Here is a 13,354-nt window from a genome sequence, read left to right on the forward strand (position 1 = left end):
AATAAGTATTGGGGGACAATTAGCAGTCTCTGTCTTGGGATGATCCCCCAAATGAAATGGGGGCTGGATTGTGGGGAGCTGAAAAAGCAACAGATGTCTACTACAACGCCTCTCCTCTGAGCACTCCAGCCCCTTCTATTCCCTTCAATCCTTGTGACCTAATTGTCCTTCGGGCATCTCTCTCAGGTCCCCTGAATCCCCAATCATGTAGGCTTTGGGGCCAAGGCACCTCTGATTTAGCCTATATTGTCAGCTTGCAGCTGATAATTATTATTAGGGACTCAGGAAAATGTCTGTGGAACTAAACTGAGGTAGTAATAGGCATTTCTGAATCAACTGCCTTCCATTCATTCATTCATTCATCCAGCCAGCCAGCCAGCAAACATTTATTATATGCTAAGTCCCGGGGAGTCAGTGTCTTTTTGTCAGACAAAAAGACAGCCTTTTCATTTATGGCTCTTTTGGCTAGAGGGGTCTCTTGTACCCTAGAGATATTTTGCTAGAAAAGCAGATGCTGTTTAACTGAATCAAAGCTCTCTCTTCCTTAGGCATTGATACATCCCAACTTAGCATTTCCTCAAAGCTTGCACAGAGGCTGTCCCCAGTGGTAATTTGTGTTTTGGGCCAGCTCAATGTCAGGTTCCCTTAGTCTGGCAATAGTATCTTGCCCCTTCCTTTGGGGAACCACTCTTCACTAGTCTCTGTGACCCACTGTCAGCCCTACTGCAGGGCCCCACCGTCTTGGGAAGAGCATTGACACAGGCTGGTCAATTGAAGAGCTCTCTCTCTGGTCCAGGATTGTCAAGTAGGGTCAGTAAGACTTGATTTGTGGGTTGTTTAGATCCAGAGATGTGAGGATGTAGATTTAAAGTTGCCAGCAACCTTCTTTCCCAAGAGGAGAGAGACTATAGTACCTCAGTACTACCCCCATCATTTCTTCTTGCTCTGCTATTACATAAAGAAGTCACCTCTTTCCTCCTATTGAACTCCTGAATCTCAGCCCATCGAGGACCTTATTGCCAGTAGCAATTCTGGCTCCTGTATCTCCCGTCCACTCCTTCTCAATGGGTCCTTCTCCCTAGCAGTCAAATGTGCTCAGTTTGTTACAATGGGCAGTGGATATTTGTTTCTGGTCACTCAGGCTTCAACCTCCCTGCAGGGGAAAACTGTCTTGTGAGCAGTCTTGGTGGGGTAGTGGGTGATCCTAGAGAGGCACTGGGCCAGGTATTCCTCCAGGTATGTCGATCGGAGGGCAGAGGGCATGTGGCCGTAGCTCGGCCAAACGAACTGCCACTCCACTGGGATTTTTGAATCTTGAGCTGAGAGACACACCAAGGACCATGGACAGGAATCCTTTCTGTGGAGGTGGCACTGGGGAGCAAGCAGTTCCTCCTGTTGGGATCTGGAGTCACCTGGCTCCTGCCTTGAAGAACACGGCTGAAAGCGTTAGCATCTGGAGCTCCCTGCGATCTTTTCACATATCCCCTTTTTGCTTAACTTTTTTTTTTTTTTTTTGAGACAGACTCCCGCTCTGTTGCCTAAGCTGGAGTGCAGTGGCACAATTTCTGCTCACTGCAACCTCCATCTCTCAGCTACAAGCTATCCTCCTGCCTCAGCCTTGGGAATAGGGGGGACTATAGGAGCATGCCACCATGCCCAGCTAATTTTTTTTCTTTTTCTTTTTTTTTTTTTTTTTTTTGAGACGGAGTCTTGCTCTGTTGTCTAGACTGGCGTGCAATGGTGGTGCGATCTTGACTCACTGCAACCTCCACCTCCCAAGTTCAAGTGTCCCGATTCTCTTGTTTCGGTCTCTCGAGTAGCTGAGATTACAGGCAGATGCCACCACACCCGGCTCATTTTTTGTATTTTTAGTAGAGATGGGGTTTCACCATGTGGTCCAGGCTGGTCTTGAACTCCTGGTCTCAAGTGATCCACCTGCCTTGGCCTCCCAAAGTGCTGGGATTACAGGTGTGAGCCACTGCGCCCTGCCATCCCTTTTTGCTTAACTTAACCAGACTTGCTTTCTGTTGTTTGAAATAAAGGAAACCTACTACAGGATGCAGATAATAAAACAAGCAAGCAAACAAAAAAATAGCATTAAAAACAACGCCTCTCTTGACCTTATATTCCTTCCCAAGTGACACCTTTCTTCTCCCCTTTATGGCTGTGTTTAAAAGAGGCATCTGCACAGGCACCATCTCTGGTTCTCTCCTCCAGCTCATCCCCCAACCCATGCCAGTGGCTTCTGCCTCTGCCACCTCACTGAAGGAGCTTGCTCCAAGTGCCTTGTGTCACCATGATGTCCCAGTTTCCCACTGTCCTTTCTGGGTGCTCCTCCACCCTTTGTCACCTGGTGACTCACAAATGGGTCCTAAGCCCTCTCCTCACTCTACTCTTTCCCTGAAGACCTTATCCACCCCTGTGACTTCAGCAACCACCCCATGTCCATGACACCCAGACTTCTGAAAAACTCCAGTCCTTGGCCGGGCATGGTGGTTCACGCCTGTAGTCCCAGCACCTTGGGAGGCAGAGGGGGCGGATCACCTGAGATCAGGAGTTCGAGACCTGGCCAACATGGTGAAACCCCACCTCTAGCAAAAATACAAAAATTAGCTGGGCGTGGTGATGGGCACCTGTAATCCCAGCTACTCAAGAGGCTGAGGCAGGAGAATCACTTGAACCCGGGAGGCAGAGGTTGCAGTGAGTCGAGATCACGCTATTGCACTCTAGTCTGGGTGACAAGAGTGAAATTCCATATCAAGGAACAAAAACAAACAGAAAAACCCCTCCAGTCCTGTATGTGCAACCCACCTGTCCACGTGGTGTCTCAAACATCCCAGTGTGCCCCCACTGGACCCCTGAGTGCACCCCACACTCATTCCTCTTCTGTCAGGGTTCAGAGTCTCAGCAAATGGTAGTTTGCCCATGTGGTCCTCAGGCCTGAGCTGCTCTCTACCAAAGCAATCTACACATATCCATCCCCTCCTTCCCCCATGCAGTGCAGCCTGTACCTCCAGGACCTGACCCAGGAGGAGCTCAGTAAATATTTGATCAAGTGACTGATAGCAGCGATAACACTCCACGGGACACGTTCACAAACACCCTCTTCCGCCAGCCCTGTTAGGTAGATATAATTACTAGCACTCTGCAGATGAGGAAACTGATGCCCAGAGAGATGAACAGTTTTGCTTGGGTGTGGGGTTGCACAGCCAGTGAATATGTGGGGCAGTTGAGATTGGAATTTAAGTGTGACTCCCCATCCTGGGTTCTCCCTGGGCAGCTGCCACAGCCAGGGGAACCTCCTTGCCAGGGCATGAATGGAAGAAGGGGGCCAGTTGGACAAGGAGCGATGCCCTGGTGGTGAGGGCCAGCCAGCTGTGTCCGCCGGTAGATTGCCTGGCAGACATGTCCTGACACCCAGCCCCAAGAAGGCTTCCTTGAAACACACAGTGAGGTTCTTGGTTCTTGAGATGTCCTGGGAGCTGAGAGCCCCAGGTTTGGGGCCTGGATCTGGCACCAACTCTCAGTGTAACCACAAGCAGTCCATCCCTTCTTGGGGCTCAGCTGACTTCACTAAAGAGGGAATATGAGTGAGATGCCTAAGATGTGGAAGCAGAGGTCCTAATTCCTGGACAGGGGCAGAAGTGGGTAGTGGCCTCGGCAAACAAATCCCCTATTTGCCTCCTTTAAGCAGGATCCCCCTACCAGGCAGTGTGTGCTGGTGAGGCCCAAGCCTGGGGTCTGACGTCGACACCCCTGTGGGCATTTGGCCAAAGGCAGCCATCTGCCAGAATCTGAGAGCTGCTCTCAGACCTCGCTGGAGAGGGCTACTTGGGGCAGTCTGAGTCGCTCTGGGCAGACTGAGGTCCTTTGCTCCCCAAACGGGGAGAATTAGAGATACTGTTGGCTCCCGGGCACTGGAAGGGAGGAGCACAGACCTCTCAGCACAGGGCTGGGCCAACAAGTTGGGGGTCCCGGCACAGGGGACAACGGAGAAGTGCCAACATTGGGACCCAATTATGTGATACTGGGGCCCAGAGATAGTACAGGTACCTCATACCACGTGGCCCTGGGTGGACAGCAGGAATCCATTGCGGGTGGAGGGAGGCCGGGGCTGCTTGTCCTGCGCCCTGAAGCTGGCCAGCGGTTGTGGAAACTGGGGGATATTGAGGGAACGGTACGCCTAGGTCCTCAGCCTCGTAGTGTGGAACCTGGCGATCCCAGGGCCTGGGCTGGCCCCCGGCGTCATGGGACCAGGAAGGCGCGGTGGCGCTGCGGGGAATTGCGGGGAAGAAGGCGGGCTCCGGTGGTGGCGGCTCATCCCCGCACGGTCACTGCCCTTGTCCGCTGTTGGGGTCCGCGGCTGGGAGACTGAAGGCTTCAAGTCGGGCTGGGTAGGGGCACGTGGGCGGGGAAAGGGGTGGTAGATTACCGGTCTTCAGGGGCGGGGCTGGAGATGCAACCTTGGGGAAGGAGTCTACCAGGCTGGGCTCTTGAGGGGCGATGGAGGGCTCCGGGGGCCAGGCCAGGCCAGGATCATGCAGTTCAAAGGACTGGAGTGAGGTCTGGGGTCCGTGAGAGTGGAGCTCAGAGGATGGGACTGTGGGTCCAGGATTTGGGAGCTGGGGCTGGGAAGTCCGAGGCTAGTGGAGACCAGGCCTGGTATCTGAGACGAAAGGGCCCTATAAAAAGGGGGTCTCGTGGGCGGGATCGGGAGCCAGAGAATTGTGAGAGGCGGGGCTAGGATGGCGAAGGCGAGAGGAAAGGGGTAGCCGCCGGCGCGGAGACCTCAATGCGGGGCGTGGTGCGGAAGGGGAACTGGAGCGAGGGGGCGGGGCTACGAGGAGGTGGACTTGGGGGGCTGGGTCTGGGGCCGGAGGATCGTGGGGAGCTGCGCCTATACGCCCGGGCCGGGGGGTTTGCGTCGGGGAAGTGGGGGTCCTGGGGGTTCGCTGGGCAGCCTGGAGAACAGGCGGTCGTGGTGCGGGCGGGGCCGAAAAGACCGAGGACAGTGGGGACCCGGCCTGAGGAGGGGTCGGGAAGGAGGGGTGGGGGCGCGCGGACGCAGATCCCGGGGCGCGGCGGGGCGGTGGCAGGCTCCAGAGTGGGGCGGGCCCAGGTGAGCGAGGTCTCCGCCCGCCGCCCCTCCCGCCGCCCCGGTGCCAGCTGCCCCGCTGGCCCCTCCCTGTACCCGGCGCTGGCTCCGCGGGCCGGGCCGACGGCGGCGGGCGGCGTCTCGGGCCCAGGCCAGGTCGGCTCCGGCTCCATCTTGGTCCGCGGCACCTGGCACCTGTGGCGGCCGCAGGAGCAGCGCTTCCCCCGCCTGTGCGGCCCCGGCGGGCGAGAGGGTGAGAGGCCGGCTCCGCGCGCGCCCGTGGGGGCGGGGGGCGTGGTGGGCGGCACCTCCCCTTTGCTGAGCCCCAGAACCCACTCCTCCCCGCTGCCTGCGCGCAGACCCCCGGCATCCTGGCCCCTGCCCAGCGCCCAGAGCCCCAGGTGGCCGCATCGCACTCCCCGCGCTCCGCCTCTCATTGTCCTGTCCTGTCCCTTCTTCCACGTCTCCTCTGCGCATCCTCCCATTTTCACAAGTCTGTCCGGGACCATGTCTCCTTCGGCCTCCACCCCCGCTGCCATCGCTCCTCCCTCTCCCCTTCTTCCTTTTCCCCTCCCTCAGCCTCCTGCGCCGCCTACCCCGCCCCCAGCCGTGCTGCCCTTTGGCTCCTCCTGCCCCGCATCCTTACCCCGGCCCACAGCCCCATTTGCCTGCAGTCGCTGCCTTTGCTCCTGAGAAGGTCTGTAGCCTCGTTTAGGGTCCGTATTGAGCCCCCTTCTCCCTAAGTCCGGGTGGGCTTTGTGCAGGAGGGGCGGGAGGGGAGCTGTTCTGGGCGAGGCTGCGTGGTGCGGTGCGTTCAGGCCTTTGGCCCCGCAGCAGGGGCGGCCCGTGCTTGGCGTGCAGAGTGCAGCTGGGTAGACGCTGTTACTGCAAACGGGCCTGTGTGTCCCAGGCTGGGGCATGAGTGCTTGTGAGCGTGCAGATAGGGACATACCGGCCGCCTAGGCTGCTTCTAGGCTGGGGCGACCTCTCCACCTAGGTGCCCCCCAAGGAGTGTGGGCAAATCCTCCCCAGGGGAGGAAGCTCCAGGGGCTGTTGGGCGCCTAGGCCTCTTCCTGGTGAGCAGAGCCTCATCCATGGGGCCACTGACCCCACAGTTACCCCAGAACCCTTTTCTGGCACAACTTGTGACCCGGGGCACGTAGCCCTTAAGGCACGTTCATTGTGAAGGGCAGGTTTTGTCTCCTCCAAACCCTCCCTTCAGGAATGCTGCCTGCTGCTTTGCCCAGAGTTGGCCCTGAGTGTTCCTATCAGGCCCCGTTCACTCTGGGGTGGATTAAACCACCTCCTGGAGGGTGCTGTATCCCCACTGTGCACTGGGGGGTTTGTGCTGTGTGCATTCCTGTCTGGTCCTTGAGAGGTAAGGTCCATAATTTAACATAGAACCAGTTTTCCTGCCTGACCATATAGGTTTGCTTTTCCTGTTTTGGTTTTGCCAGACACATAAGTCATCATCCAAACACTTGCCACTTAACTAGAGGGGACTTGGGCCAGGTGCTGTGGCTCATGCCTGTAATCCCAGCACTTTGGGAGGCCGAGGCAGGTGGATCACGTGAGGTCAGGAGTTTGAGACCAGCCTGGCCAACATGGCGAAAACCCCATCTCTACTAAAAATACAAAAATTAGCTGGGCGCCGTGGTGCTCGCCTGTAATCCCAGCTGCTGGGAGACTAAGACAAGAGAATCATGTGAACCCGGGAGGCAGAGGTTGCAGTGAGCCGAGACCGAGCCATTGCACTCCAGCCTGGGAGACGGAGCGAGACTCTGTCTCACAAACAAACGAACGAACAAAACCAAGAGGGGACTTAGATGGATGCCACAGTGTCGTCTGAGATGGAGCCCACTTGTGGTGGTCTTGGTAGTCCCCTGGGCATATCCCAAAGGCCTGGGCTCCTCTGCTGTGGCAGCATGGTGGGAGCTGGACTCTCTAAGTTGACTCAAAGGTCTGTATGTTTGGGCTAGTCTGGAAGTGTCTGAGAACTGGGGGCTTTTACTCAAAATGACATTGGTTGATTGCTACATAGGTGGTTGATCTTCCAGTTGCTGACAGGTGGAACCTGAGGCAGCAGGACAGCCTGGCATTGGCCACGGGACATCGGCCACAACCATAGCAACTTCGGCATCAAATGGGGCAGGAGAGAGAACATTAAGGAATCGTTCAAAGAATACTAGAGGTCTTGGATACTTCTGTATGCCTGTTCTTTATCTTGTCCTAAAAGATCTTCCCAGGATCCCATTAGGGCAAAACCAGAACCTTCTGTGTTGTTATAAAGGCAGGGTGGGTGTGCCATTCTGGGCATTTAAAGTGCAGACTCTAGACTTGTATGCATGCATAGCTTCCTAGGTTAAGATTTCAAATAGGCTTTGGGAAACCTAGTTTGGTGTTAGGGAGACTGGGGACACTGATGGTGACTTGGTCCTAGGATGGGATGAAGGTAGCGAGGATGGGAAGCAAGAGGAGGCTAACCTTTGGGGTGTCTTGATGGCTTTTGTAAAGGGCCTCTCCTTCTCCCAGTACTAATACTTGTTATACCATGAACTTAAGCTGCTCTTGATGGGAGGGGAAAGAGAAGATTATTGTTAACAAACACTGTTGCAGACAGTGCACATGCTGTCACATTTAGTCTTCACAACAACCTGCAGGGTGGGATTTACTTCTGTTTTGCAGATTGAAGAAACTGAGGCTCAAAGAAGTTAGGGGTCCACCTGTGAGTACATGCACAGGAAGGGGAAGAGCCCCCATTGGAAGCAGAGCCCTGCCCCTTCCTCCTTACCCCTGGCTCCTTGGGAGGCCCCTCCTCTGGCCCAGTCCACAACACTGTGACAGGCAGCGTGGAAGCGTCTTTCCCCTAGTACTCCCCTCAGAGCCCTTCCTTCCTTCTGAGCTGGGAAGGCCAGGTTGTAGTTAACCAGGCCAATCCATTGGGGTTCTGAATTAGCTACTTTCAGCTGTGTGTTCTTTGACATTTCTGAGCTGCTTCAGGCCTCAGTTTTGTCACCTGCCACTTGTGGAGGGGGAATGGGGAAGGGAACCAATAGATACATAGCCCACACGGGGGTCTCTGTGTGATGACTAGCCCTGGGTGCTGGGCAGCCCTCTGGTGAGACAGGCACAGGGGGATGCTCATTGCTCATGGCTTCTCAGTGGGTCTTGGTGGGGGTCTGAGGACCTCATTCCACCTGTCTCCTCAGCGGCCAGAGGCTGCTGGCCTGGCTGTTTATGGCCCCCCTCCCTGGGAGGGTGGTGGGGTTTGGCCAGAGGCTGTGTGGATGTCCAGATGGGGCCTCCCTGGGGTCTTGGACCTGCAACTGAGTGGTTGTCTCCCTGCCAGGGCTGGCGGTGACCACGGCTGTCCCAGTCAGGAGGAACACCTCCTACCCTCCTCATTCCTGCAGCCTCAGGAGCTGCTAAGAAGCGTGTTGGGCAGGTGGGGATCTACTCAGTGACTTGTTCCATGGCATGTCATGAGCATGATTGGCAGGGCCAGGCCAGATCAGTAAAAAGGGCGAGAGCTGCGAGGCACAGGCCTGCTCAGTGCTCAAAGGGGAGAGGAGCTCAGATGCCCCCCAGCTGTGTGCCCTTGGGGGTCACTGAGCCTCTCTGAGCTTATGGAATTCTCCTGTCTGTAGAATGGAGATAATGACCGTCTCAAGAGGTTGCTTGCACAGTTACATGAGACAATGTATGCAAAGGATGTGGCTCGGGCCTGCCTGGCCCTCAGCGAGTGATCAGGACCTGGCAGCTGTTATTATCATACATACAAAGGAGGGCTTTATTGCCCTCCTTTGTTTGTATGTCCATCTTAGAGCTCATTGAGGGCAGGGTCTGGGTCAGAATTCTCTCTTAGCTACTCCTCCTCTTCCTGATCCTCCCAGGGACAAGTCTGGCTTCAGCCCCATGAAGCAGCTGGGATGGGACATCCTTACCAGGCTGGGGCTGTGTTCAGAGCTGCGCAGTCCTGTACGGTAGCCATTAGCCTCATGTGGCCGGTTAGATTCAAATAAAACTTAAACATTCAGTGTCTCAGTTGCAGTAGTCCCCTGCCGAGTGCTTGGTACCCACATGCCATTGGTGCCTACCTATTGGACAGCACAGGGTAGAATCTTTCCATCATCGCAGGAAGTTGTGCAGAGCTGGAGTCTCAGGGACTACAGCACCAGTATCATCTTCACTGTGGCTCAACAGCCACCAGCCATCTCCTGAGTGCTGGGCTGCCAAGACATTTGTAATTACACAGAAACCAAGTCCCACAGCCCTTCCCGAATTTCCTCTCGGGTAGCCTCGCTCACCTGGCCGGGGAGGCTGTTTCCTGGCAGTCTTTATCAGCCTAGGGTGGGAGGGCAGGGCTGGGATTGCCCAAATGCAGCTGCTGCCTCCTGTCCCCACCCTGTTTCTCCCACCTCTCCTGCCTGGCAAGGAGTCCCAGAGTGATCTTCCTAATTCACTGCTGTGGCCAGGGCCGCGGTGGCCCAGACACTTTGACCTCACTGCTCCCCTCATATGTTCTGGACACATGGGCTCTTTCCTCCTGCCCACCCTGCTCTCCACCTGAACACCTTCTTGCTTCTCTCACTCCAGGCCTGACTTAACGTGGCTGGTCCTCCAGGAAGCCTTTTCTCATCTCCCACCCTACATGAGCTCTCCTGCCTTGGCGGTGCCCTCCCTCAGACCCCATTTTTGGCACTCAGTGTCCTCCTCTGTGGGTGTGTTCTTGTATTTGCTTGTTCTCTTGCTCAGGCACACAGCAGATAATTCTCTGAGTGCCAACGACACATCAGGTCAGTGCTGGGTGTTGGACAGCCAGAGGGGAGCAGGCCACAGGCCAGGCTTTGCCAACTTCAGGCTGGTGGGGAGGCTGACAGTTGGCCAAACTGTTCCATGCAGGCCCAGTGCTCAGTCAGGGATGAAGGCTGCCTGGCTGGAGGGTCAGGAAAGGGGCCCCAGGAAGAGACGTTGAGGTGGAAAGGGCCAGAACTGGCTCTAGGCTGCAGCTGCCAGGTCCAGGGTGGTCTTTATGGCTGGGGGAAGTGACAGCGATGGTAGGGAGGGTGGGGGACAATGAGGATGCAGGTACACTGGGCAAGAGGGGGTTAAATGTCGTGCAGGGTAGGTCTGATTGATGGTACTGGGTGGGCATCTTATCTCACTGCTGTACCGTCCCCAGGGGTACAGAAAGGTCTGAATGAATCCCATGTTCCCTAGCCCTAGAGCTGGGCACGCAGTAGGGGCTCAGGAGATGCTGTGGAATCAATGACCAGATGCTGAATGAGTCCCTCATGGAAAAAGCTGATGTGTGAGGCCTCTCCTTGCCCCTGGAGCTAGAGGTGGGAGTCAGGGAACCCCAGAGACATGCCAGCTCAGCAAGGCTAGGCCAAGGAGGATGAGGGTGGTTGTGGAAGCCCAGAGTGATTCTCAGTGTCCTCTGGTCATCGCTCCCTCGTCCTGTGAACGTTCTCTGAGCTCCCACTCTGTACCAAGGAGACCCTGTCCACAGTGAGTTGGATACTGCCAGTCCCAGGAGGAAGTAGCCCAGTGTTGGCCTGTCCAGCTGTGCCCGTTAAGAGGCCATAGTGCTTCCGTGCTGGTTAACTAAGAGCTGTTATCCCACAGCCCCACCCCCTAGGGCTGCAGTTTTGCCCCCAAAGCCCCAGCAGACTTGGCCCTCTCCCTTCCCCTCCCACACAAACCAGCCAGTAAAAAGTCGAGAGCTGATAGAGTGGCGGCCTCCAGGACCCCACCCTAGGGCAGATTCTAACTGCTTGGGACTGATGATGAGATAATTTGCAGTGTCATCCTTGTGTCTAATGTGAGATGACCTTGATTTGAAGTGTCTGGTGTCTTGTCACTGCCTTGCGTATGGTTCTGACCAGTCAGGCAGGCTGGGACTGAAGGTGGCTCCCTGGTGAACCTAGCACTGTGGGAACTCACAGTAGAATCGGCTTAGGTGCTGCCACCCAACTCAACTCCACTCCCTCCCTTTCTCTCTCCTGCAGGCAGCCATGAGCTCCAGCCGCCCCGAGCCGGGTCCCTGGGCACCCCTGAGCCCCCGCCTTCAGCCCCTGTCCCAGAGCTCTTCCAGCCTGCTGAGTGAAGGCCGGGGACAGAGGCCAGAGCTCCGCAAGACTGCCAGCAGCACCGTGTGGCAGGCCCAGCTGGGTGAGGCCAGCACCAGACCCCAGGCCCCGGAGGAAGAGGGGAACCCGCCTGAGAGCATGGAGCCGGCACGGGCCTCTGGCCCTGAGGCGCGACCCAGTGCTGGAGGCCACTGGCGGAGCAGCACTGTGGGCAATGTGTCCACCATGGGCGGCGGTGACCTGTGTCGCCTGCGGGCCCCTAGTGCTGCTGCTATGCAGAGGAGCCACTCGGACCTGGTCCGTAGCACCCAGATGCGGGGACGCAGTGGTGCTCGGAAGGCCAGTCTCAGCTGCTCAGCCCTTGGCAGCAGCCCTGTCCACAGGGCTCAGCTGCAGCTGGGTGGTACTTCTGGCCAGGGTGGCCAGGCCCCTGCAGGCCTGGAAAGGGACCTGGCTCCTGAGGATGGGACTTCTAACTCAGCCTGGATGCTGGGGGCGAGTCAGTTGTCGGTGCCACCACTAGACCTGGGGGACACAACTGCCCACAGCGGCAGTGCCCAGGCTGAGCCCAAAGCTGCCGAACAGCTGGCTACCACCACCTGCCATGCTCTGCCCCCAGCTGCTCTACTCTGTGGCATGAAGGAGGTGGGGGCTGGTGGCTGCTGCCATGCCCTACCTGCCACAGGGATCCTGGCCTTTCCCAGACTAGTGGCGTCAGTGAGCGAGTCTGGGTTGCAGGCTCAGCATGGGGTGAAGATGCACTGTAGGTTATCTGGGGGGCTCCCTGGGCACTCCCATTGCTGTGCCCACCTTTGGGGTCCCGCCGGGTTAGTCCCAGAGCCTGGCTCTAGGACCAAAGATGTGTGGACCATGACCTCAGGCAATGACTTGGCCCCTGCAGAGGCATCCCCGCTGTCAGCCCAGGATGCTGGTGTGCAGGCGGCCCCAGTGGCGGCCTGCAAGGCTGTGGCCACCAGTCCGTCCCTGGAAGCGCCTGCGGCCCTGCATGTGTTCCCACAGGTAACTGTGGGGTCTAGCCTGGAGGAGGCACCGTCCCCTGTGCGGGATGTGCGATGGGATGCTGAGGGCATGACATGGGAGGTGTACGGAGCTGCGGTGGACCCGGAGGTGCTCGGTGTGGCCATCCAGAAGCACCTGGAGATGCAGTTTGAGCAGCTGCAGCGGGCGCCCGCCAGCGAGGACAGCCTGTCTGTGGAGGGCCGGAGGGGGCCACTGCGGGCTGTCATGCAGTCCCTGCGGCGCCCCAGCTGCTGCGGCTGCTCCAGCGCGGCCCCCGAGTGAGGAGCTGTGGCCCTTGGAGCTGGCCTGGGCCCACTGACTTGGTCCTAGACCTGGGCCAGGGACGGTGGGGGCTCCGTGCCCCCTGGACCCACCGGCAGCTGGGCACATCTCTCACCTGAACATCGGCTGCCTCCAGACCACAGGACTGAAGCCTGGGGCTTCCTGCCTCACGCAGCTGGGCTGTTTTCTTAAGGGCTTGATTTCTAAGGGCCACATCTCTGCACCTTCCGGGCTCTGAACTTTGAGACAGGGCTTTAGCACTGTGCAGAGGGGAGATCCTGAGTTTTCTGTAAAAAATGACCTTTTGTTCACTCCACCCTCAGAACTCTGCCATGTTGCCTCGTCAGACTCTTGGTGGCTTTATTTGAAAGCAGTGCTGAGAAATAGTGAATTCTCGACATGAAATGTGAGGCCCCAGTGACAGGGACTGCCCGGGTCTTTAGGGAAGGGGACTGATGTTATCAGAGGCCTCCTGTGTGCCACCTACTGTGCTTGTCCTGTCTTCACCTCTTCATCCTGGTTTACAGATGAAATGACAGACATTTGGCAAGGCTCTAGCCGATGTGCCCCACACTGGACAGCTTGAAGTGGTGGGACTGAGATTCAAAGCCAGGGCTGGCTGAGCCTGGGGTGTTTCCCTGTAGCATGTGCCCGGTCCAGTCAGTGCAGTCATGTATGAGGAGAATTTACTGAGCCCATACTCTGTGCTGGGTTCTGTGGATTCTGTGGTGAATGAGACAGAGGCTCCCCCTGCCCTGGCTGAGCTCATGGTGTGGGTTGCGGATGGCAGGGGAGGGTGCTGACCATTACGGAGGGCTGCCAGGCTTCCAGGGTCATTGTGTCAGAGGCTGGCCTGAGGAAGGGG

The 13,354-nt window shown here is 57.1% G+C and overlaps 1 protein-coding gene across 2 annotated transcripts; it reads left to right on the forward strand.

Moving 5' to 3' along the window:
• Positions 1-5,277: 5,277 nt before the first annotated feature.
• Positions 5,278-12,756, forward strand: GPRIN2 (G protein regulated inducer of neurite outgrowth 2). Of its 2 annotated transcripts, none has more exons than XM_054436261.2 (2): positions 5,278-5,348; positions 11,107-12,756. In XM_054436261.2, exon 2 carries the CDS (start codon positions 11,113-11,115, stop codon positions 12,487-12,489), a length of 1,377 nt encoding a protein of 458 aa, XP_054292236.1. In that variant the 5' UTR covers positions 5,278-5,348; positions 11,107-11,112; the 3' UTR covers positions 12,490-12,756. The 2 variants fall into 2 exon arrangements, with proteins under 2 accessions (XP_054292236.1, XP_054292237.1); XM_054436262.2 differs by lacking the exon at positions 5,278-5,348 and adding an exon at positions 8,491-8,540.
• The last annotated feature ends 598 nt before the right edge of the window (positions 12,757-13,354 follow it).

Source organism: Pongo pygmaeus, chromosome 8 (assembly GCF_028885625.2).
Source record: "Pongo pygmaeus isolate AG05252 chromosome 8, NHGRI_mPonPyg2-v2.0_pri, whole genome shotgun sequence".
NCBI lineage: Eukaryota > Metazoa > Chordata > Mammalia > Primates > Hominidae > Pongo > Pongo pygmaeus.

Bases quoted from the DNA above. Each gene is read 5' to 3' on its own strand.
- GPRIN2 (XM_054436261.2), top strand. From the start codon at position 11,113: ATGAGCTCCAGCCGCCCCGAGCCGGGTCCCTGGGCACCCCTGAGCCCC.